The 25,341-nt window shown below is 39.4% G+C and overlaps 1 protein-coding gene across 3 annotated transcripts in view; it reads left to right on the forward strand.

Annotated features, from left to right (window-relative positions):
• Positions 1-25,341, forward strand: part of MAMDC2 (MAM domain containing 2) — a 55,752-nt gene that overhangs the window by 16,318 nt on the left and 14,093 nt on the right. For all 3 annotated transcript variants that reach the window (XM_077790285.2, XM_085567358.1, XM_085567359.1), the window contains exons 3-9: positions 12,872-13,137; positions 13,855-13,939; positions 14,948-15,085; positions 17,378-17,634; positions 20,209-20,302; positions 22,556-22,702; positions 23,601-23,866. In XM_077790285.2, the coding sequence (XP_077646411.1) occupies positions 12,872-13,137; positions 13,855-13,939; positions 14,948-15,085; positions 17,378-17,634; positions 20,209-20,302; positions 22,556-22,702; positions 23,601-23,866 (1,253 nt within the window). The remainder of the gene's footprint in view (positions 1-12,871; positions 13,138-13,854; positions 13,940-14,947; positions 15,086-17,377; positions 17,635-20,208; positions 20,303-22,555; positions 22,703-23,600; positions 23,867-25,341) is intronic.

A 25,341-nucleotide genomic window follows, 5' to 3' on the forward strand; every position in this document is an offset into this window, starting at 1 on the left:
GATCAGTACCTGCCCTTCCGCTTCCCCTCGTAAGAATGTTGAATAGCACAATAAGGGCTTCTCTCAGCCTCATCCTCTCTAGGCTATTTAGCATATAAAATAACTAAAATAAGGCCTAATAGCCTTAGTGATCCCTTAGGGGGGATAATAATAATATAATAATACAAAATATCTAATGAGAAGCTATAAACTCAGTTACTTTAGGAGGTTTTGGCAAGTTTTTACTCTGACTGTGAAACAGGAGTCAGTGAGGACATCTTGAAAAAACAGTTTCATGAACTGATAGGGTCAGATTGATAGATTTTTTTTCAATGGCTCATTTATATCTCAGGTTTTACTTCAGTCTTGGTAAATGTGTCTTACAGCTCAAGTGGGATTTGCTGAATTCCTTTCTGAGCAATTGCCTGAGGATAATACTGGATATTCACTGGAATGACATTGCAGAAAGTGCTAAAATTCACCAACATTCTCATGTGCTTTTCACTTCAAAAGTAATCTAGGAAAAAAAATTGAAATCTTTGAGGCTTGAGTTACAAATAAAGTTTTAGCATGTGTGATGACAAGTGTCCCAGAGCAGCTGGGGAGCATTTGAAGGGGATGCTTGAAGGAATTCATTTGTTGACTGTTGCCTAGCAAGGCGAAGCAGAGAGTACACCACAATGTGACAGACATGTGAAGACTGGACTGGGACAGACAGATGGCAGAGCCCTGCGCCTGGTGACATCTGATGGCCTGAGGTAAATTCAGACATGTTAAATGGTTCACAGAGTTGGACAAAGAAGGGTTTGACTAGCTATTTTAATTAAAATAAAGCCTAAGGAAGCTAAAATATATAAAAACTCAATTGCTTACAATTGGCGGTTAGATGTGCTGTAGAAAGCCAAATACTGCTTCTTAAATTTCCTAAATGAGTAAACTTTCATACCATTGACTGGCATCTGTCTCTGTCTTTTCCTTATATCGGAGTATGCTCAAGGAGTTGTCTTTTGCTTTTGATGCTAAGTGATCCTTACTAATTTTGAATAGTTCAATTATCATGCTTGGAGCAGAAGCTCCATGACTGAATATCCTTCCAGTGGTTCTAGGGACTGCAGCTACTTAGGGACGGGTGAGAGAATCCTAAGGCATCAGCCCCTCCTCAGAGCATCCTGTAAAATACTTTGTGAATGTTGTGGGTATTGCTATGATCGGTAAATTCACCACTCTGTGTGTGAGATGTTCTGGAGATTACAGTTACATATCTTGGGACTATTTTGATAAACCCTTCTCCAATTTTGTGGATTTTGTCTCAGTCTGTCTGTACACCTCATACAGACTTTCAGTTGCTACCAGCCCCTGCCAGACAGGAATGATGTACAGGACTGCAAACCTAGAAGCATCCCTAATAAACTGAAGCCAGTCTTTGAAATGGTTAATTGATGCGTGCAATTGTGCAGAACCCCAGGAAACGTTAGCCATGGGGCCTGGTGGTTGTGATGTTCAACATCAATAGATGTGTTCCTTGACTGAAGGTTTTATGATTGTGAATGTTGAATTTTCACCATCGCATGCATCTGGTCCAGGATGAAGCTTGCTTCAGGATGAAGGAGGTGAGTCACTGCAGCTGCTTTCTTGGTTAGGGTTGGTTCCTCTGTCCAAAGTGGCCACTGAGTGAGTAGAGCAAGAAATAAAGGGCTGCTCAACAGCAGCCAGTGATAAACTGGTTAGAAGACAATGATCTCCAGCAGTTTTTGGAAACTGATGGTGTGTCCTGGCCAGTTTCCTAGGTGACCTGTGACCACATTACTGCCCCTACTCATCAGGATCTGATTAGCTCACCTGTAGTATGCTCTTTCTATAGACAACTGTTTCAGGACATGTATATAAATATATGTCTCACCTGTCTGCAGTTCTGTTTGCATTTTATGATGTAAGATCATTGATAGCCCACCATGAGCCTGCCAGTTATCCCAATGATTCTGGTATAAAAAAGAATATGAAACCACTAAGCTTATGTAAAGCATGAAACTGAACTCATAGGAGTTCAACTTCTGATGCCAGTGAAAACAAATATATATTTCAAGTTTTTTTTCCATCTGTGTAGGATTTGGGGCCAGCCAAGTATCAGAATAAATGTTATTTCTACCCAAGCAGATCTGTAGTTTCCCTTTGAGAGATAGGGCTTGTGGACAAAGGTTATATTTTAGTTGATCTGATGTAGCTGGGAGAGACAGACAAATGTTTAGGCAGATGAGTTGTTTTCCAGGGTAATGCAGTAGGCCAAGTGATTTGGCAGATGCTGCTGAGAGAGCAGATCCAGGCAGTAGAAAAGTTTAATTTTTATAATCTTGCATTTAGTGCATCCACGTGGTTTGCAGATGACTTCAGAAGGCCACCAGCTGAGGTTTTTTTTTTTTTATTTATTGTTTCCCCAAGGGAAAACCTGGTCCAGGACCTCCCATGCATGCTGTGACCCTATTCTGTCATCAACCAAAGCCAAGTCATGACAGGCAGACTTGTTCCATGCTCATGCCAACTCCAAAGCTTATTTGTCCTTTCCCTCCCAGGGCCACTACTTCCTGTGACCAATCTGACTGCTTCCCTAAGTGCAGGATTGCTTCAGAGCTTGGCTTAGATTGTGAGCACCACAGGCTTTTAGTTTAACCACTTTGGAATACACCAAAGACTCAAGCAAGAAATCTTTGCTTTTGATGTACAAAATCCTAATCTTCCAGATGATGGAAATCCAGATGTGCAGAAACCAAATCAGGGTTGATTGGGTTGGAGTATCTCTTTCTTCTGTTTCTTAAATTATTACTCCTATGGCTGTTTTTGTCACTCTGATCCAAGGAGAAGTGTGGCCCCATAAATGCCCCCTTTGAAAACACAGCAAGAAGTCCTTTGTTTCATGGTCTGGCTCACCAAATTCCTTATGCTGGCTCCCTGTGGAGTGCTGGCCTACAGTTTGATGTGGATTGCAGGTTTGATAGTTTTTTCTTCAAAGATGTGCCCCAAAACTGTGTGGACTACAGTTAAGCAGGTTTGCCTTGGCCAGGCTGGGATGTGCTCATATCAGAGAAAACATGTGCACAAAATACAGAGCAGAGCTTGTAATATGTTATCTGCATACTCCACTGCATCACATCATGTGCACCTGTGTAAGCAAATAAAAGGAGTGATGAGCAAAGTAAATAGACAACATTTTACGAATGGAATTTTGTATTTTTCTGCACTCGACCAAGGCAATCAGCTGTGCTGGAAGAGATGTCACAGTGCATTCCCTTGTTTGCTTGATCCTGGTGGAAACATGATTTAGCAAAGAAATAGAGCTAGTAATGGAATAGATGAAAAATGTGAACAAATAGATGCTTGGTAATTTCTACTGTATCTGCTTCTTATCTTTAATATTCCCTGTGCACTGTGGGCAATGGAAACTCATTTAGGATGCCAAAGAATAAAGAAAAAGGTTTTTTCAATTATTTCCCATCCAGAAATTCACAGCAGAGAATCTTGTGTCTCCAAGTATTATCTATATTTGAGACACAAGCTGTTGATTTATACTAGCTAACAGAAGTCATGGAGATATCTTTTGGAAAGAGCTGTTTGAAGGAAAATCAGAGATACGCAACAAAAATTTGGCAGCCTTTGTGTCAGCAGATGAAAAGTTGTCGAAATTATGTGATGAGTAGCATGAAAATGAGAACTGAGTGATGTGAACAGCAGCTTACTGAGACTGATGGGTTGGTTGAAACAACAGAAACAAAATTTGAAAGTGTAGGAAAATTGCTGAGGTCATTATGAAAGGAAAAAAACCACTGCTTGTGGCTCGGAACAAACAGGAGATCTGGTGCATGATGTAAGGACCTTGGGATTTGAAGGAGAACAAGGAGAGGAAGCATCCCCAGTGCAGTGGAACAACTCCTCTAAATTAGAAGCAGAAAACAGCAGCTCAGGATGGATCCATGCCAGACTTTCACAGGCAAGCTATTGGACAGAGGCTGGAAGACTTTTCCAGAGTGGTAGTAGCTGCCAGCAGATGCTGCAGCCACAGAGTATTTCAGTGCTAATTGTATTCATTTTGACAGGCTTTCTAACAGCTGTATTCTGAAATTCCTGGGGGAGCAAAGGTCAGGGCAGGAGGTGGAGCTGGTTGTTAATTCATAAAGCCATTTTTGGGAAAGGAGACTTGGATGATTTATGCCCTGGGGTTGGCAAACAGTTCTATGGCCTGGTCTGGTGAATGTGGCAAGAAAAAGATGAAATCATTAATCTCAGTCCCTGTAGGTAGACTCAGCTTGTAAAGTAAGGTGAGCTGGAGAGAAAGCTGCTGGAGGAACTCCTGTTGTCAAGTTTGTCCATTTGGCCAGAGGAAGGTGTGTGACTGTTGTCTGTATGTTCATCACACCAGGCTGTGCTTTTCTAAGAAAATTTTTCTGTTTCTTAACATACTACTTAGCTTTTTGAGAATTACCTGGAAACCTGGTTGACTCCCTGAAGAAGATGAGGAGATCTGGTGGGGTATTCAGGTTCCCTCCCTGCCTGGAAGGGCAGCCAGCAGTGGCCAGGTGGGACCATGGGCTTTTTCTGCAAAGAAGTGAAATCTTTAGGCTTGAAACTGCTGCTGTCCCTGTAGATACAGAAGAGAAAGCAAAACCTTGACAATAGCAGTGCATGCCAGTCACTTCAGACAACAAACACAGAACATGCACCTCCTGCTTCTCCATCTCAGCCGTTTTCATGGGGCTGCTTTTAAGAAACCATGGAAGATAAAAGCAAGCTTAAAGAACAGAATGTTTTTTCTGTGATGACAATACCAATTAGTGCCAATATATACCATGTAGGTTGTCTGGTGTGAATCTAACAGCTTACCAGAAATAAAATAATTTGTGTCTTGATGGGAATGAAAACTCTAGTTATACCTTCAGCATCAAGGCACCTCCTTGAATTTTTTGGGACTGAGACTCTATGTTCATTAATGTGGGCCAGGCTTTTCTACTCAACCCTGCATGTATTGTGAGTGCATCCATCTGTTCAGGGAGAAACTGCTGCTACAAGTCTCCCAGGGGCCAAGGGGAAGGGATTAAACACCATCTCTGGCAAAAGTGGATTGCTGCTTGTGTTCTTTTAAGACAATTTAATAAGTGACATTCTGAAATGAGTTACCTACCCTTATAGTTATAATCAATCCCTTTCTAATACGAGTAGCAATAGGTGAAGAAAATAACACTTTACTAACAAAACAAAATAGCAACAGGCAAAAATACCCCTACTAATAGTCATAAGTTACAAAAGTGCTGAAATCTCACTGGCTCCTGGGGAGCATGGGGAAACTCAAAATGGGGTAGTGACCTCCCCCAAGACAGTGTCTTCCTCAGGCAACCGCATGATCTGTCAGAGAAACCCCGCCCAGTGCAATCTTCTTTCTGGATCAAAAAACCAGGAAGGCAGGGGTTTACAAAGCGGTGCCAGTGGCAGAATTGCTGGTGTAGCTGGGACACTCCAGCCCCATGGTGTGAGCCTCTGGTTCACTGGGTGTTGGTGCTGTGGTCTTTCTGCCTCCTGCTGAACTCCAGCGGTGTTAGTGCAGCTGTTCCCAAGCCGTGGGGGTGTTGGGGGGCAGAAACAATCTCCCCATGATAGTAAAAGGGTTTTAAAATCATGGGGATTTAGGGTTAAAAGGAAAATTAAGCTTAGTAGGCCCTGAAAAAATAAATACCCTAGGTACATGAAGGCCTTGTACCTTGCTAGAACTGCACCTGTGTAGCTAGTACATGATAAATGATATAATTGTTAGATGTGATGATTGTTTAGTAATTAAATACAATTACTGTTTAATTGTAAGAATAATCATGAGAAACTGTGGTCAGGGGCCTAAGAAAGATCACGAGAAACTCATGTTTGAATAAAGTCAATGTATGCAATAGAACAATATAAGTTTAATAATTAATATGTAAGTTATGTCACGATAGAATATAAAATATGTTCAGCTCGAAAGCCATGTCGGAGTCAGATTTGGGTCTGTACCCCTGATTCCCAGAGCTCTCAATAAAAGCACCTGTGTATAATCATATCCCGTGATTATGTGTGTTCCTGAACGCTGACACCCAGGCACTGAAAACAGCAGCCTCTGGCCCCTATGGCTCTAGCCCCCCACTGCACAATCCACTTTCAAACAGGTTTTTATTGTGAAACGCAGCTTCTTGGGTTGCTGCTGTTGTGGGTCCACAAACCTGCCTGAAACAATCACCTCTGAAGGCAAGGGAGAAACAAAACAATGCATGAAGGGGAGCCTCTGGCTTGAGTAAGAGAGAGGAGGCAAGAGAGCTCTGCTGGGGTGACCCCGGCTTTAAAAAGACGCAGCACCCACTGGCCCCGTGTTTCCCACCGCACTGCTGGGTCTTAGAGAGACAGTAGCAATTTTGGACACAGATAGATATGGAATAAAATAGCATTTTGGTTTATCTACCATGCACAAAATGTTGCTGCATTTTGTTACCTGCAGGATCCAGCTGGGGAAGAGGGCATGGAACATTCATGTGCAAACTTCATTTGCAAAATTTTGTCCTTCTGGCTGTATTGTTAATATTTCCAACTAATATTTTCTGGAGATGTAAGAAGAGTCATAGATCTTAGGAATGTACTGCTTTTCTACCTTTTTTTTTTTTTTTTTTGCAATAAAATATAAAAATAAATCCCAAAACTAAAGCCAAGGCCCAAAATTGAGATTCTGCAATTCCACAGAAGGGATCGATAGATCAACTTTTGTCCTAAGGAACCCTGGTAACATTCTTTCCTGTTTCTATATGGGAAATACAGAGAAAAATGAAAACAGGACTTGCAAGTGTTAGACATTTCTTGCCATTTTTCTATATAAATGAGTACCTAACCAAATGTAAATTTCTCAAATTTTCCTGCTTCATAATTCCTTATTATTGTTTTTCTTGGAGTTTGCTGCTTATATTCAGTTTTTCTTGTAAAGATGTATTGTGGCTGAACTAAGTGAGCAGCTGTGTCAGACATAAACTCCACAAAGAGCCAGAACAAGTCTGTGGCTATCCTTCCAAATTTTTACAGAGGAAATGTATCATTGAAAAGCTAACTGGTATTTTTTTTTTTATTTCAGTGGTTGTTTGGGGTTTTTAAAAATTTTTATCAATGCAATTTGTTTCAGTTTATTAGCTGGCATCTGGCTTTTTGTCTTGTTTGTTCTATTTACAGAGAAAGCAATCAGTGTCATTTCTATGCTCTTTTTTGGGAAAAGCACAATTTCTGACCTCAGTAGCACTTATTCCTTAGCCATTGATATAACCACTGCTGACAGAGCTACTGATGCCCACCTATATGTATGTATTTTTGGAAATAATGGGTGAATGACTCATGGAGTTAATGCATCACAAACTGCAACTGAGAGAAGCTCTGTATAGAACTGCTTATTAGAGGAGCAAGATGACAAACATTGATACAGGAGGATTTTAAAGATCTAGTTTCGTCAGTCTTGCTGCTGCAGTGCATAGTTGCATTGGGGAGGGGTAGGCTTAGGAAACATAGTGGTTAAGGAAACCTAGGGATCAGGAGACACAGTGTCCTAATTCCCCCTGGAGTCAATGTTTTGCTTGGACAGGGGTGAGTATAAAAGGAACACATGCTTGGTTCTGTGAAGTTTGATTCAGCTGTCAAGCAGAAGACATTGAAGTTACATGGTAGGTAAAACATCATCATAGAAATGTGAGTAGAAAGTGCATTACTTACTAGCCTGAGCAGTGAGAGTGGTAATGGAAATGTATCTGAATCTCCTTTCTCTCATCCCTTGTCCGGGCTGGAGGTGTTTGCCTTCACCAGACACTTGCTGGCTGTCAGTTGTCAAAAGTAGTTAGCAGTCCCTGGCTTTTGTTATGTCTGCAGAAGCTTGTCTTTGCTCAGGAGCACGCAGGGCTCATTGACAGCTTTAAACTAGATGTGTTAGTGAAGGGGACAATGTCAGGCATGCCCTTGGCAAGCATATCAAGGTTAAAAGGACAGGGTATAGGTGAGGACCCTATGTACTGGTCGCACTGGAGCACATTTGATGTCGTATGGAGACAAGCCAGGGGCACCTAAGGTAACAGAAGGCAAGAAATACCAGAGAAATACCTCAGTGAAATTAGAGGGTATTCCTGCAAAAGGGCAACATGAGCTGACAGCTCAGCTGAGGTGCCTTTCCACCATTACACACTGTATGGGAAACTAATAGGAAGAGAAAGAAGCCACTGTGCTGCTGTGAAGTTTTAACTAATTTCCAATTCTGAAACTTGGTGGGACAAATCCTATGACTGGATTGCACCTATGGATGGCTACAGGCTGTTTGAGAAAAGTAAGGGTGGAGGGGTTGCTCTCTGTTTCAGAATGTGGATTGAATATGAAGTTCTGTCTCTGAAGAACAGGCATGAGCAGGTTGAAAGCCTGTCAGTAAGAATCAGACACTGGGATAGCAAAGAGAACATCATGGCTGGCATGTACTAGAGGCAGCCCAACCAAAGGAGCCTGCTGGCAAAGCCTTCTTGCTCCAGCTGCAAGAGGCGATCTGCTTGCAGGCTCTTGTCTGGCTAGGGGCTTTCAACGCTGGGCAAGTAACACGGCGAGCTGTGGGCAGTCCAGGGGACTCTGGTAGTGCATGGAGGATAACTTCTGAAGCTAGGTTATAGACAGCCCTACCAGAGGAGATGTGATACTGGACCCATGGGTTGCCAACACAAGTTAATTTGGGCTGTCAAGATTAGAGGCAAGCCAGGGCTGGAATGATTATGCACTCAAGGAGTTTACAGTCCTGAGGGATATGGGTCAGGCAAGGGGTAAAGTCAGAATAATGAATTTTAGGAAAACAAAATTTCAAGGTTGTCAAGGATGTAGTCAGTAGGATCTTCTGGGAAACTGCTCTGAGAGTCAAGGGAGCAAAAGAAGTTTGGCAGATCTTTAAGGTTGATTTCTGTAAAACACAAGAAAAGGAGTAAAAGTTCAGGCAAAGGAGGCAAAAGACTGGAATGCATTAGTCAAGACCTGCTGGTCAAACTAAAGGACAAGAAAGAAATCGACAGTCAGTGGAAGCAAGGGCAGGTATCCAGGGAAGACTATAGGGTCACAGCTCAGTTTTGTAGGAGTGGGGTGAGGAAGGCAAAGGCAAAGGCAAAGCTGAAGCTGAACTTCACAAAGGTCACACAGAACATAACAAAGAGCATATATAGGTGTGTCAGCCCTTGATGAGCAAGGCAAACTGGTAAATAGGATGAGGAGAAGGCTGAGGTACTCAAAATATTTTTGCCTCAGTCATCACTGACAGCCTCTCATCCCCACACGTGAGTGAATGGACTGTAAAATGTAGCTGTGGGAGTCATGTCCCTCGGAGAGATCAGGTTTGAGATCACTTGAGGAACCTGTGGGATCTGATGAGATGTATCCAAGAGTCCTGAGGGAGTTGACTCTACAGCTGCCAGGCCACTCTTCGTGATACTCAAGAAGTCAAGTCAGTCAAAAGATGACAAAGAAATACAGCGTTTCTGTATTTGCACAGCCTTTTACACTGCTAAGGGCTGCATCTACCCCCTGAGCAAGTAATTGCTGGAAATTTCATGCCTGTGTTTCTGTGTCACCAGGCTTTTCCTAGAGTTTTGTGACTATTCTCTTCTACCTTCCCGTGATTTTAAAGAGTAGCCTTCTCTTGATAACTCCTGAATGAGCGCTATAAATTAACTGTCATGAGCATTTACACAAGGATTGTGGCATGCTGCAATATGAAGCTCTATGTTATATTTTTGAGAGGCTACACCATTGTGCATTCATCAAATTCTCCACAGACTGGAAAATAACCTTCTATTACTCCCACAAACAAGTGTGGAAAGTTGTCTGCTTCTTTACTCCAAGGACCACCCCCTTTGCCTTGCTTTGTCACAATTGCTCTGTGTCAGTCCTTGAGGTCTGCATTGTGAGACCTTCCTTTCTGCATCAATGGCACGTCATTGCTGGTCCTGAAGTGCAGTTTAGGATAAAGGCCAGCTTTTAGGATGTAGTCAATGCTGCCATTCATTTGGGAGAAATTTAATGTTGGCATTTTCTGTGCTTGGTACTGCCAAGTGCCACACTCCCTGATCCTGATTAGCAAAGCATTTGAACCTACACATAAAGCTCTCAATCAGTACTCACATTGATTTCAGTGGAGCCAATTGCATATTTTAGATTTCAAAAGAAGCTAAAATTATTAGGTTGGGAGTGAGAGCACTGTGTTTCTGGAGAGTTAATAAATATGTAAAATTAATCATTTTAGAAAAAGCAACCAACCCCCATCCCCAGTTAAAAAGGGAGTTCATGATCTTTGCTCTTGTACCTGTAGTGAATCAGACAAAAGTGAGAGCAAGTGCACAACACGCAGATAGCCGAGTCAAATTTACACTGACATAATCATCCTGTTTGGAAATTATAAGAGGTTTTTTTTGAAACCACTATTTTTGTAGAAGAAACCTTAGTCTACATACAGTTCAGTTTTAAATCCTGGCAACTATTTAAGCTTCATAGCTGGTAATTTGAGGTCTTCATGTGAATGTATTTTCCTATGTCAATACTAATTTCTGGGAAAAAAAAGATTACTATTATAAGAAGTATCTGTTTTCTATGGGGTTTCTCTTGAAGTACAGATAAAAACAGGGCTGAAATCTAAACTGAAATTGCCAGGCATGGATTCCAAATTGTAGGTTTCTTTGTAAGTATAATGGTCCAAGTTCAGGCTAGCCTAAAATCATAGATTCTTCATCTGAATAGAATATTATCAATTAGATCAATTAAAACCAAATGTTTTAATATAAGGATTTGACTTCTGATGGAGTCTCGATGATTTCTCTCTATCTTCTGAAAATAGAGGACCTTGGGCAAGCATATGCCAGCAAATAAATGCTGTCTGTGCTGACTTGTGTGAGCTACCTGGATTAATGCATGAAAGTGGAGGCTATGGACTCCCATGTTACATAATGGCAGATTAAGTATTTGGTATGCACATTAGGTGCCTGTTTTAAAATATTTATTCTTGTGTTTATTTTTCTTTCAAATACTGCTACAGTAACAAATTACTTGTACATTACCAGTGATTTTGTATTTTTCCCCAGTAGACTAAAACCAGACAGCAGATATAAAGAGAAATCATGATAAGAGGCAAAAAAATTTCCATTCCCTAAAAAGGGAAAGAGAATGCAGCTTTCTGAATTTGCACAGCCCCTTACACTGCTTAGGGCTGCAGCTATCTCCTAGCAATCATTTATCTTATATCAATTGAACAAAATATGCAGTACAAATGGGTTGTTGGACATTGTGTCTGCAGGTGAGAAAGGGAGCGGATGCAGGGGGATACTGTAACATGCAGTTCCCAAAGAATCAGGTGTTGTCAGAGTGCCTGTCTTCTCCTGGCATCTTCCTGGGGTGTATTGGAGAAGATTGTGGGAACCTCATAAAGCAGAACTATACATGTGCTTTGCCTTGAGGGGGTGGTGACCTTCCATGCCGATGATTTATTTTCCGTTAAAGAGAATACTTTTCAAAAGGCAACAAGAGAGTTTCTGGGAATCAACCCCATGGTATCTTGGTAGATTGGGAGGGTTCAGGCAGGTTTTGGGAGGGGATTTTTGTGCCTCAAAGGCAAGCAATGTATTTAACATCAGTGTGGCTGCTGACATTTTTGAGTTACCAAAGTATTTACATATGCATGGAAACTGACAAGCTCTGTGGTCAAGTGAGAGGAGATTGAAGAACAAGTATATTCTGTGTAAAGTGTGATGTGCTGCTGAGTAAAGGGCTAATTTGACACAGGCCTTGATAGCACTTTTAACTCATACTTGCAGCCCCAGTGATGAGAATTAGTATCAGGAATGGGATTTGTTTAATGTACATTGACATTAGGTTAGCATGATAATTTTCCTGATAATCTATTGGATAATGTTTCAGACATGGGTGTCCTAGTTTGTCTTACTGTTTTGTTTTGTAGTGTTTTGGGTTTCTTAAATTTATTTTTAAGTTCTCATTTTTTTTTTATCACTTGTTTCTGACATTGTATTTCAGGCTTCTGTGACTCCTGTAGTCCATTTTACTCTTCTGATCTCGGGTTTGATGTCTTAGTAGAGCTTTCAGGACCATGCTTACCCTTCAGCATAATTTATTTACTGTTGCCTCATTTTTCTACACTTTGTTTCTTTTGCACTTTTTTTGCCTCCTTATGTACTTTTAGCTCGTCATTGCACTCTTTCATTTTTTTATGGAAGGCAGTTTTAGACCTTGCCCCAAAGAGTAACTTTAAAATAATCTTGGACTGCTTCTGTGTTTAGATGTTGCTTTACATTTTGCAATTTTTTTTAATCAGCAGAATTGAACTTGTTAATTTTACTACTTAGAAGTCTTTTTCTAGTTTTATTCTTTGAAATAGAGGTGCTTTGGGAGTTTTTATCTGCAATGTCTTATTTTATGTATTGCTTTTAAACCTACATGAAAATAAAACAACTAAATATTCCTGCAAAATATTTCTCTGTGTACAAATTGTCTTGTCAATGCAATTGTCTATCTACAGCTATCAGTTCCAAAGGGTACTACTTAATAATCTGCATTAAATAAATATAAATAAAATTTTGAGGCAAGATAAATAATCTTGTTTCAAAATTTCCAATAATTTAACAATTGTGTTTGAGCATGATGGGAGACTTGTGAAGTCACGTTTGTGTGAGTACAGTAGGATATCAAAAGGTTAAGTGACTTACCAGAGGATTGGTGGTCTCAGCTTCCTGACCTAGTCCCAGAATTACTATTCCTTCCTAAATAAATACTTTTCTCCAGGGATGCAAAAGCAAAGCCTCTGACATTTATTGTCCTGGTGTGTGTCTGTTCCCAGGACATTACATTTCTGTGGATACGTCTTATGAGGGTGAGAAGGCAGTGCTGTCCAGCCCTGATCTGTACTCTGAGGAATGGAGCTGTGTCAGACTGATCTATCAGATAGCGACAACTTCAGACGCCTCACCTGATCCTGCCAGGCTCAACCTGTACCTGAGGCAGGAAGGAGGAAGTTTTGATCGTTTGCTGTGGTCAACCAAGGAGCCATCAGACAGCTGGCTCATAGCTAGCTTAGATTTAACGAATGGCACAAACAAGTATAAGGTAAGCCCAGTTTTAGAAGATGCGACAGGCTTTCTGGTTGGGCATATGTTTGGCTGTACAAACTTCTTTTTTTAATATATGCAAACTTATTTTGAGCCCTGTTCTTGGCTTTGATATCTAAGGCTGGCACCACAAGTCACCTGAGCCCTCTGTCCCTAGCACCCATGAGCAGAGCTGGCACAAGGCAGTGCTCTGACCAGCAACTGCATGGAGCAGCTCATGAGGACACACAGCCAGCTGAGCCCTGCCATGAGGATGCTTCACATCTCCTGGTATCCCTGCAGAGTTACTGGTGCCATATGGCAGATTTGGAAACCCCCAGGTCCTGGGTCTACATCTGTTCTTGTTTATTCCTGCCCTCTGTGCCTTTCTGGAAGGAGTCACATGCTGACAGAAGAGTATTTCTACCCAGAAACCAACCATCACTCACAATAACATCTTGTATAACCACAGCTGAGGAATATGGAATTCCATACTCTCAATTGAAATGTGGAAATTTTTTGCCTTGTCTCATTGTTCTTCAGCATGTCTTCTGTGGTTAAAGAAGAGCACTGGCTCCATCTTTAATACATTCTGCCAAGCTCTTTCAGCAAAAGCACGCCTGACTATAAAGATGATGGTTCCCCAAGAAACATTTAATTTGTTCTCCTGTTTATCCTGTTTAAATAGTCAAACTAATGAAATCCTAAAATTGACAGTTTGGTTTATATTGTGCAGCTGGTACTGGAAGGTGAAATGAGACAAGATAAATCCGCCAGTATAGCAGTTTTTGAAATCAAAATAACTTCTGGATATTGTATTGGTAAGTACTCTTCACTCAATCCTCTTATTCTCTACATAGAAGAGAATGCCTTGTTGGCAGTTTTAAAACTTAATGGAAGGTCTGGCTTTAAAAAAAAAGACAATGGCTTTTTCATAATTGAAAAGTACACTGCCATATTCAATACAGATAATTTTTAAGCTAAGAGTGCACAAACTAGTAAGTGGTGTTTTTTTCACCAATCTCTGTGATATATATATATATATATATATAATATATATAAATGCATATACACATATTATATATAACAATATAATTCCAAATCTATTTCTTTTTCAAGCAGGAACAACTGTTATATTTTAAAAAGCTTTGCACTGCTTCAAATACTAGACATAACAGCTACAAGACTATTTCTGCTCTCTGCTTGCTCATGGCTTCCTTACAAGGTCACCTTGAGGCTGCAGACAAAAAACTCTGCTTATATATATATACATGTTTTTTTACATTTACTGCCATTTCCTCATGATATTTGCTAAAAACTTTTAATGAAGTTCAAAAATTCCAGTGTCTAGGAGACTGGGAGATCTTCACTTTTCTGGAGAGCTCTGGTGGAGTCCAACCAAGTTATCAAAATTCTTTGTCTAAGTGAAGGAGACAAAGCACTTGCATTACTGTTTTGAAATACTTATGCTGCTTTGCTTCTGGCCATTCCTGATTTGCAAGTAAAAGTTTTGCTTTGACTATTTACTATAAGGAGATGGTATATTTAAATCTGCTTTATTTGTTTCTAAATTACAGCAGACCTATCCTGGCAAATGATGAAAAGACAGATTGATCCAAAGAGGTTGAAAATGAAAATTTTTTCCAAAAAGTACCAAAATTTTGAATAGTTTGCTTCTATTATGAGCTCTTAAATGCTATGTCCAGTTCTATAAATAAAGGCATTATCTGCTCTGCCATATGTGAAGTGAGGCCAGTGCTTTGCAATTTGCTCTTCCTATTTCTGTAATGAAAATGTTTGCACTCAGCTGGTGGTGTCTGCAATTGCAGAATGTGACTTTGAAGAAAACCATCTTTGTGGCTATGTGAACCGCTGGAATCCTAATGTCAACTGGTTTGTTGGTGGAGGGAACATTCAGAATTCTCAGTCTATCCTGCCCAAAGACCACACACTTAACAGTGCACTGGGTAAGCAATACATGTAGAGCAGAATTATAGTGGAAAAATCTGAGTCTGTGATTCATATATGATTTTCATAGTGCGAGTTATTAGTATGTGAGTTCTTTCCCTTGTGGGGTTGGAATGGAGATGGTAAGAGTGATTTATAGGGGGAAAAAATGGGATTAGAAAAAAGGTTGGGGGATTTTGCAGAACTTCACACAAAATTGCCTGTAAGCTTTATAAAAAAGTTGTTACACTCTTCGCTAGGATTCAAAAGTACTCAGAGGTACGAGTAAAATTTTGGATGTGAGAGCTGGAAAATTCAACTTCCTATGTATTCTAAATGTATGGGCCACAGTAAGCTTTAAATTTTTGTACTGCTGGTCTCTACATCTGTAAAGAGTTTTCTTTCCAATGGCTACTGAAAAAATTGAGTAGGAAAACTAAGTTATTATAACATGCTTGGAGAATCTTGGGTGAAACTGTACAGTTTAGAAGTTTTGTATCTCTTAGTCAAATGTAGTGCTGTTAGTACAGCCCCTCAGAGACATAATGCTGGGAAGAATTATTGGCATTTCTGCACTTGCTGGTATGAAATGTTTGTCCTGGACACGTTGCTCGGGGAAGATATTTTTACACAGCTGTGAAGAAGGCTGTGGGATAACTTCACCTTTGCACGAAGTACCACAGCAGGTGATGGTCAGGACATTGGACTGGTGCTGCAACTGTGTGTCTTGGTTGGCATGATGCTTGTGGCAGTGCAAGGAATCACATCTCATGAAAAGCAGGGTTGATCCTCTTTCCTTAACTCATGCCACTGTGCCTTTTTATTTACTTCACAATTGTGTGAGTTGAGTACAGAGTGTCTCTCCAACCCTGCGTCACCCCTTGGCACTGAAAGGCTGGTAAAATTTTGATGGAAGTTTAAACTCACCACAACTTCAACAGCAGACAGTGGATCAGCCTATTAAATAAGTACTGTGACAGGAAATGCTCCCAACTGGGAGGGATGTGTTTTCTTGTAGCCACAGCATTTCTATTACATGCCAAGCCCTCACTGCTGAGCATTTACTAAGGAGACTTCAAGAAACCTAAAATCATGGAAGAGCCTTCTTTTTGCAAGAATTATGTTGCAAAGTTGCATCATCCAGGGAGATTGTAGCTAAGCTATAAGATGCGCTAAAACTTCAGAACAAAAGTGAAGCTGAGAATCTTGCAGGCAGATATTGCTGAAGTCATCTGTCACTGGCATAGGGCAATCTGGAGGAGACCCACAGCCAAGCAAGTCCTTTCACCTCCTTCTACCAGAGTGAAGCAAGAAGTGACATCTGAAGGTCTGAGACTGCTGTGTGGTAATTAATATAGTGGTGCCCACTCAAACAGAATGGCACAGATTGTAATGTTCATGCTGAAGAACCCCTCCAGTCTGATGTTTCTATCTTCCAGGCTTTCTAATTGTGAAGAGCCATTTTTTGTTCACCAAATACTGTTTGTTGCTGTGCTTCTGGGAGTGCAGAAGAAGAAAAACTACAATGCACAGCATGTTTGTGGACGTGGATGTGTTCTGTTTAAATTGAGATAGCACTCCCAAAATCAAAGAATTAGAAGTTGTGCCCATAGAAAATCCTGCAGGTCATATTGACTTATATTCATGATAGAAAGATACTCTCCCATCATTCAAAAATGCAATGCATTTTTCTGTTCATTAACATCTCCCAAAAATCTTCTTTAAGGATTTTACATAAAAACTCCAGTCCATGCAGTAAAAATAAGACATTTGTAAACCAAATCCTAAAAACACTGAGCAGATATGTAAAGACTAAAAGCTATTTGACAATAATTTCATATATTAAATCAACTGCAGTGTAAAAGATGACAAAACACATGTCTTATAATCTTGTTCATTTACTTGGATTGCTTCAGTAAAAGTTGCACTTACAAGAGACTAAATACTATACTGAGCTATCAGGAATCAGGGAGTTTGTTGCACATTTTTCCATTTATGAATGTTTCCCAAAGTTTAGAGTTTATTATATTTCAAATATAGATAAATATATTATTTCTAATAATAATAAAGACTTAAGAAAAGAAAGAGCTGAGACTGACTATTTTGCCAGTGGTATCTTAGCCAGACAATTTTGGGTTGCACAGAGGAGGAAAAGGGAGGGAAAAAAATGTTTTAGAATTACTGAAATTTTCTAGGAAGCAACCACTGTTGCTCATAGGTATATATGTCTAGTCTCTGTTCATCTGCTGAGACTTCTTGTATGTGGTGTTTTTTAAAGAGTGTCCTTATACCAAATGTTTTTCTGTTTCTAGGTCACTACATGTATGTGGACTCTGTTTATGTCAAACATTTTCAGGAAGTGGCCCAGCTAATCTCACCAAAGACCACAGCCCCAATATCTGGCTGCTTATCTTTTTATTATCAACTTAAGCAGGAAAGCAGCATTGTTTTTACTGTTTACCTAAGAGATATGAGTGGCTTTTATGAAGAGATCTGGAAAACAGACAGTGCACTGAATGCAGACTGGGCACTGGCAGAAGTTGACTTCAATGCGCCGTATCCCATGGAGGTAAAGCAATCCTTCCTGCACAGTCCAGCTGTGACTTCCAGGTTGCCTCAGACATGATTGCCAACTCAGGCCAAGCCAGGAACATAGCAGGGACCATCTAGTATCTGCAAGATGGCTGTGAAAATGGTGGTGATCTGTGATTTCCTTTTCCCTTTGCATAAAGGTAAAGGAGGAGGTATCACTTTACACACTCATGCTTGATTTTGATGCCAGGTCATTTAGTGCTTGATCAGAGTATCTTGAGAGGTTATAGATTCTGACTGATGGGAGGATTTTTAGTTGCTGAATAATACCAAGGTTGTCTCAGTACCCTGTTTCTGTGACTCTGTGATCCATTTTTGAGGATGTTGAGTATTGTAAAATAATGCATAAGAAAATTTAGAAAAATATTTGAGGTCTATTCTCCACCGTACTTAGATCCTGCAGTTCATGAGAGAAAGTCCGAACTTGGGTCCTAAGCACAAATAGTCCTTAAATGTGAAAGACAGTTCTTGATTTTTATTATAATGACTTTCAAGAATATCAGAAAAAATTTAATATTTTATTCTCTAGTGTTTTCTAAATATACCCCAAACTTAGAAGACTGAAATAAAGAGTGTATGTATATTATATACATAAATATATACTTACATGTGTATTTTATACATACATATGTACTTGCTTCAATTCTACCTACATTATTTGCTAATTCACCATAAACCTGTAGATTTCCAGAAATTATTAGGTGCAAAGCTAATATTCATGAGATGCTACATAGGCCTTTTACTCTGTAAAGTCAGTGATAATCCATTTAAACCATCAGACTTCACAGGAAAGGAAGGCAGCTCTCAGAATGCTTCATATTACAGAACAGTAAGTGAATTACTGATTCATTTAATAGGAACTAAATTTACGTAAATAGAAACTCAGTCCTAGTACCATCGATGGAAATTAATTAATCATCACTTAGAGCTTGGCAATACTGTTGTTGAGTTTGTGAAAATATCCGCTCATTTCCTGGTGGCATTCAAAAATACATCGAGAATTTTGGAAACTATCCATATGGGATTAAATAGCAAAACACAAGATCTTGTACCACTGGGTAAATGCACAGGGAAATCTTATGTTCACCAGGGTATGCAACTTCAGCTCGCTCAGTAAGAAAAAAAAAAAAATTTAAAAAAGATTTAAAAATATTGTCCAAGAGGGAGATGCAGATAATTAAAAGTATGCAGAAGTTACATCAATGAAATTACAGTTTCCAGTACTTGCAAAAAAAGATGGAAGTATAATATGTTAGAGATTCTTAAAAGTCATGAAGGACACAGAAAAGATTAACTGTTCCCTGTTTCTCAACATTTACATTGCTATTCCAAATTCTTAGTTACCATGTAACAATTTAAAACTAAAATGAACAGAGGTTCTTTTCATATATAATTCAACCCTAGAACTCACTTCCACAATGTATTGTAAATACCATTATTAAGATAAAAAACTGATCAGAAAAATTAATGGGAAAGGAAGAATCCATCAGGAATGTAATGTTAGAGAAGAAGAACTGAAAGCCTGTCATTGTTTTCAGTTTTTCCTGTGGGTGCTCTCTGCTGGAAAAAAGACACTGGGCTAGACAGGCCTTTAATCTGCTCAAGGAATTTCTGTGTAACTTAACACAGCAATGATTTCAGAGATGATCTTATAGAAATAGTATTAAACCTCAATACATAAATTCATTGGTTGCTTCAAGAGTGCCTTCCTCTTTGTTTCATCTGGCTCAAGGAGATTGCTCAGGATTCTTACACTAGCTCTCCTAGTTTGCCTCCCATCCTCAGGGAAAACATCAGAGGCATTGCTTTCACTGAAAAGAATCTCACTCTGAAAGCATTTGTCCTTAATTCCTTGCTTTGTCCCTGGTGGAGGCTCTCAAAGTTTTCCTGTATCTCAGACCTTTGATACTCAACAGAAATTTTAAGACACTTCCTCAAGAATTATGGATGGTACTTCATTTATATGATGAAATTATTTGCCCTGGGAATGACTAAATACTATTACTAATTGTTTGATCTTTGTGGTAAACAAAACACAGCAATAGCTTTGCATTTTAAATAAATTCTGTTCAGGAAATCTTCCCTGTCAGCTAATGTCAAGTCACGGGTTTCAATGTCTGATTATATTTACAGAAAACTAGTAGCAGAACAATAAACATAGGGGATTTTTAGCTCTTAATCCAGACAGATTCTAGATTAAACTGGAGTTATAGTCAGTATAGACTGATGATTGTGAATAGTGGTATTGTATAATACAATGGCAGAAGCCTTATGCATTTTTAAAAGTGGTCCTTCATAAAGCAGAAGAAGAGCTATATTCCTTTTGGTTTTTCCTTGAACTTGAGTGAGCAATAATCTAGTGCTAAGATTAGGCTCTGATTTATGTCCCTAATAAGTGATATAATTTAATTAGTCCAAACACTTGAAGTACTGTATGAGATGTGCTGGAATCTGTCTAGGACATTCAGTCAGAATTCTGTATTTCAAAGATGTGTACCAAAATTATTGCTGACTATATGGCAGACAAATAACAACTTATTATAATTTCTAGGTAATATTTGAAGTTGCTTTCAATAGCGCCAAGGGAGGTTATGTTGCCCTTGATGACATTTCTTTCTCTCCAGTTTACTGCAGCAATCAGACAGGTATGATGAGCTCTTGGTGCTATTTACCTTCCTTGTTTTCCCCCTCTGCCTTGGTCCTCAAAACTGTTAGTATTTGCAATTTTGGTGCTACCTTCTCAACTGACTAGCACCACTGGGCTCCTTTTCTTTCAGAAGACATAACAGCAGATAACACCAGTGCCATTCAATTTTTCAGAAACTAATTCTTAATGCTTCCTTCACAAAGACCTTCCCTCAGGGTTCTGCAGCTGGAGTGCTGGACTGAATGCTGCATTTGCATCACTACACTATGGGCTTTGAGAAATTGCCATTTGCAGGCTTGTCACAGAAAGAGAGGGTGGATTTTCCTAGGTGTGATGGTATGAGGAAGAAGATGGACTAGGCTTTTCATTAATGGCAGTGTAGGCATTCTTCATGCCACATGCCCTGAGGTGTTCTTCAGAGCCAAAACATGAGCCTTGCCTCCCTGTCTTCACTCTTCCAGGAGGTATTACTCATCTCAGGAAGGGTGTGTTTTTTGGAAGTAGATTCCAAATACATTAATTATTGATAATCCATATATCCTGGCTGAGTAAATCCATTATTTCATTATCTCCTCAATAACTTTTTGGTATTTGCTTTATTTTGCAACAAAAATCCTAAGTTATGCGTGCAATTTTCATGGAGTTGGAGCTGCTTATCTGTTTTTCCATTTTAATTTTCAGATAATTTATATCTGTTGAGAAATGGGATAGATTTTGTAGCACTTTCTGCCCCAATGGCTGAAGTTCAGATCTAAATGAATGGATCTAATCTGAATGAATCAGAATCTGTTCTGAATATGATAGGTTGATCTAGAACTTGGCCTACTAACTTTGATTTTGAATGTTGGTTTTATGGTTTTGTTTTGGGTTTTTTGTTTGAAAAATGAAAGAAAATTATTTGCTTTATACTTTGTTGAAATAAAATTTATACTGTTTGATCCTTTAGACTTATCAGTTACTGTCATCTTCAGTTCTTCTGAGCAGAGATGTTAAAAAGCAAGAGCTCTCCATTCTCCTTGTATTTGGCCATAGCAGTATATATAACAGCACTAAGTTTTTTCTTTATTTTTTTCTGGAAGTTTTGCTCAACAGAAGTCTTGATGTTAGCCAAATGGAGAAAAAGGTACCAGAGTACTGAACGTGCTCAGCAAAGGATGAGTCAAAATATAGGTTTAATGCCACATGGTAGTGTTCCACCTGCCTTTTCTTTAACTAGGAAAGCAGAAGTGGGAGGCCATGGCTGCAGGAAGAGTTAAGACACATATGAGGGCTTAGATTTGGCCTGAGACTGAAAAGACCTCAGGCATCACTCCAAAGCCACAATTTTTGTTCTACTAAAGCTAATTGCCTGTGTACCTGCCACTGGTGAAGAAGCTCTCTTCATCTCCATGAAGAAAGGTCATATATGCTGCTGTAAAGTGATGTATACAATGTCCTGTGTCTGGGCTCCTGGCAAAGCCAAAATTTCCATGATAGCTTTGGGTTGTGCCTCTCCTTCCCCTAGCACATTCTTTAAGAGACTAGCAAGGCCTTTGAAGAAGTAGAAATGTTTTACTCACTAGCATGGCCAATACAGCATAATCACTTTTATTTCAGAGAGCCATCAGCAGGGCTGGGGAGGGTCTTAGTTTTGCTTTTAATCAACTTTACTATAAATAGTTCAGCTTTCTTCACTGCAGTGTTAGCCCTGTGTGAGGCAAGCTCCAGAGCAAAGTTGCCATGAGGTGGCACAGGAACTAAAATTATTTTGCTTGCCTACTTACAGCATGCACATGCACACACGTTACACATAACTATGAAAAGGATTTTTAATAAGTGCTCTTTAAAAAAAATACTAAATGTTGGTGTTCAGTGCGCACACAGGCACATGGACACACTCGTTTGGTCCTAATAATCTTTTGAATTAAGGAGCAGGTGAAAACAAATGGTCTGAATGTCCTTGTGAATTATCTATCCTGAAGGAAGAATCTAGTCTTAATATCTGGAGCTCGTTTGTGTTTTTGGGGGGCTATGAAGCAGGGTTTCTCCTGGCTTCTGTAAAAAATATAAGAATATAAGAACAACTTGCAATAGAAATTTGATAGTTTGATTTCTTCATGGCTGTGCACTGTATGTGTGTAACATCTTTTCACATGCTTATCTTCAGTGAAGAAAAGCAAGATGAACCAAAGTATGCTTTGGCATCCTTCTGTATCAAACCTATGCTTATCACTGTACTCATCCTAACAGAACCTATGCATATTTCTTTTAGAAGCAACTTTCAATCCTGCCAATGCAGGCTGCAATTTTGAGGAAGATCTGTGTAATTTTTACCAAGATCACAAAGATGGCCCAGGATGGAGCAGAGTGAAAGTGAAGCGCAATGTGTATAGAGCAGGAGACCACACTACTGGATTTGGTGAATCAAAACTGCTTTTTCCTAGAAGAGTCAGACTATATATAAATGTTGTATAAAAGGTTAAAGTTATCCTATTGTATCGTTGTTCACTCTGTTGAGTAATATCACTGGCACAATGATTAGCTTACCTCAGTGCAACTCTCTGCCATTAAAAATCAGTGTTCACAGCTTGGTCCTATCTGGAACTCTGGCTGTGCTTCCCCATGTGTAGAGTAGGAAGGTCACCTATTCAATAGTGAGGCAGGGCCATAAATCAGAGTATCGTCACTATACTGCTCTGTAGTTGCTGTAGGGATGAATCCAAAAAAGTATGGAAGTAAATGTAATAATAAGTTAATGAATTATTTTTTGAGACGAAAAGTGACCTTTTAGCTCTTCTAGGCTTAGGATAGTTGGCTCTTTTTAAGGGAAAACATAAATACTGTATAGTGAAACCACATGGTCAAAAGACTGTTAATAAATTCTGAAATTCAGACATCTCTGTGTAGAGTATTCATGGTTATTAATCATATGCACTAAGGTCTCAGTTCTTTATACTTGGTGTAGGGAATAACAGGCCTTGTACCCCACCCTCCTTTGTTTTTGTCTCACAGTGGTACCCCTGAAAAGGCTAGTTTTCCAGTGAGGCCAGCAAGCCAGGGATTTTTTCAGGATAAATTTGATAAGTGCTTATTTCTGGTAACTTAGCTAGTGCCACTAAACTTGTGCCACTTTAGCTAGAAGCAGACAGGATGGTTTTGGAACAAAAATGGTTATTTCCTGTCAGAGTGTGATAATCTATTTCTTGCCAGTTGGAACTGTTTTATAACCCAAGTCTGATGCAATAACAGAAGCTGCTTTAATAGCAAATCAGCTGTGCTAATACCATATTAAATACAATAATGATGCTGTCTTGCAGGCTATTACTTGTTGGCAAACACAAAGTTTACATCACAGCCTGGGTACATTGGACGTCTGTATGGCCCGACCCTGCCAGGAAACTTGCAGTTTTGTCTGCGTTTTTATTATGCCTTATATGGGTTTTTCAAGATGAGTGGCATTCTTGCAGTTTATATCTTTGAGGAGAATCATGTTGTTCAAGAGAAAATCTGGTCTGTCTTGGACTCTCCAAAGGGAGTTTGGACTCAAGCTGAAATCTCCTTCAAGAAGCCTATGCCTTGCAAGGTAAGAGCCAACTCTTCAAATTTGCTGAATTCTGAGAAGAGATTTTCCTTGCCTTCTCAGAGTTCTTTGTTATACAGGTATTAATTCTAAGTGAGCTATACCTGCAAAGTGAATTAGCTGGAGATTTCACCAGAGAAGCTGTAACAAAAGCCAGTTGTGTCTTGGTTTCTCAGCATGCTCCACATCCTCTCATTTTTGTTTGCCTGTTTGCTATGTAAGTCATATAATCATCACACTCAGTTGCAGATTTTAATTAATCTAAAAAGTACTGGCAAATTTTGGTTAAAATGGGGAGCTCATCCTACTTCCCTAAACCCAACTGCTGGGTTACAAAATGAAACCAGAAGTCAGTGTAAATGAGAGCAATGGACTTGAAGAATTAGCAGTGTCTTGTTGGAGAGATCATTACCTTATCTCAGGAAATTAATAACACATTGGTACTTGACACCACCTCCTGTGTAAGTCTTTAAGCAGTTGTAATTCCTCATCTCCACTCTTTTTTCTGTAAGTGCTACTTCTGTATTTATCCTGATTTCTGTAACAGATTTGCACTATCAGTGAGTTGTCTGCGGAGAATGAGATGGATCGCTACATGTTGATAATATGTGATACATGTGATAATATGATGAACATATGAATGGAAGGTTGTCTTGCAACTCTAAGTATTTCTAAATTAAAGACAAACATCTTAAATATTTAGTCCACTACAAATTAGTTTTTGAAATAACAGAAATTACTGACCATAGAAGGTCACAAAAAACCAAGTGCCTGATTGTGTTGAGAGGCAAATTTACATTTAAAGTTTCAGTCCTAGCTGTCAGATAGGGTTTTCTGTCAGGTACCTGATATCTTAAAGTTTCAGTGGGTCTTTTAATGTACTTTATCCATAAAACATAATAGAATTTGTAATTCCCTTTCAAGTGTTAGAGAATAAAAAAAGAATTTTATTTGTGCTCAGCAAGTGCATACTAGAAAAGTTTCTCATAATATCATGCCAGGATCCTTGCAGAGAAGTTAAAATGGCAAGCTTATAATTTACTTGTGTCATCTACTGTTTAGGTATTTCTCTATTACTTCTGGAAGGGTTTAGTAGCTAATGTAGCATAATCAACTGCATGAGTAGTGATGACAACTGAGCATGGCTGTTACATTGGTTGACAGCCTTGGACGTGGCAGGTTTTTAGCATCAGACATTTACATGGAAAATCTTTTCTAGCATGAATTTGTGAAGAACAATTTTTGTTTTCCTAGAAGTCAGAATAAGTAAAACAGTTGTGAAGAAGCTTGCCTGACTGCTTCTGAGCCTGAAGATGTGTAGGAGGGGGAGAAAAACCATGCTCTGCAGCATGGTTTATTGGCCCCTTGCAATTCTCAAAAACCTTCACCGGGTGCTTCAGGTCTTGTGAAAGTCTTCCTTCCCATTGAAACAAGTCGCAAAATGTTTCTGTTGAGGAGGCATTCCTCAAATATCACAA

Source organism: Lonchura striata, chromosome Z (assembly GCF_050655825.1).
Source record: "Lonchura striata isolate lonStrDom1 chromosome Z, ASM5065582v1, whole genome shotgun sequence".
NCBI lineage: Eukaryota > Metazoa > Chordata > Aves > Passeriformes > Estrildidae > Lonchura > Lonchura striata.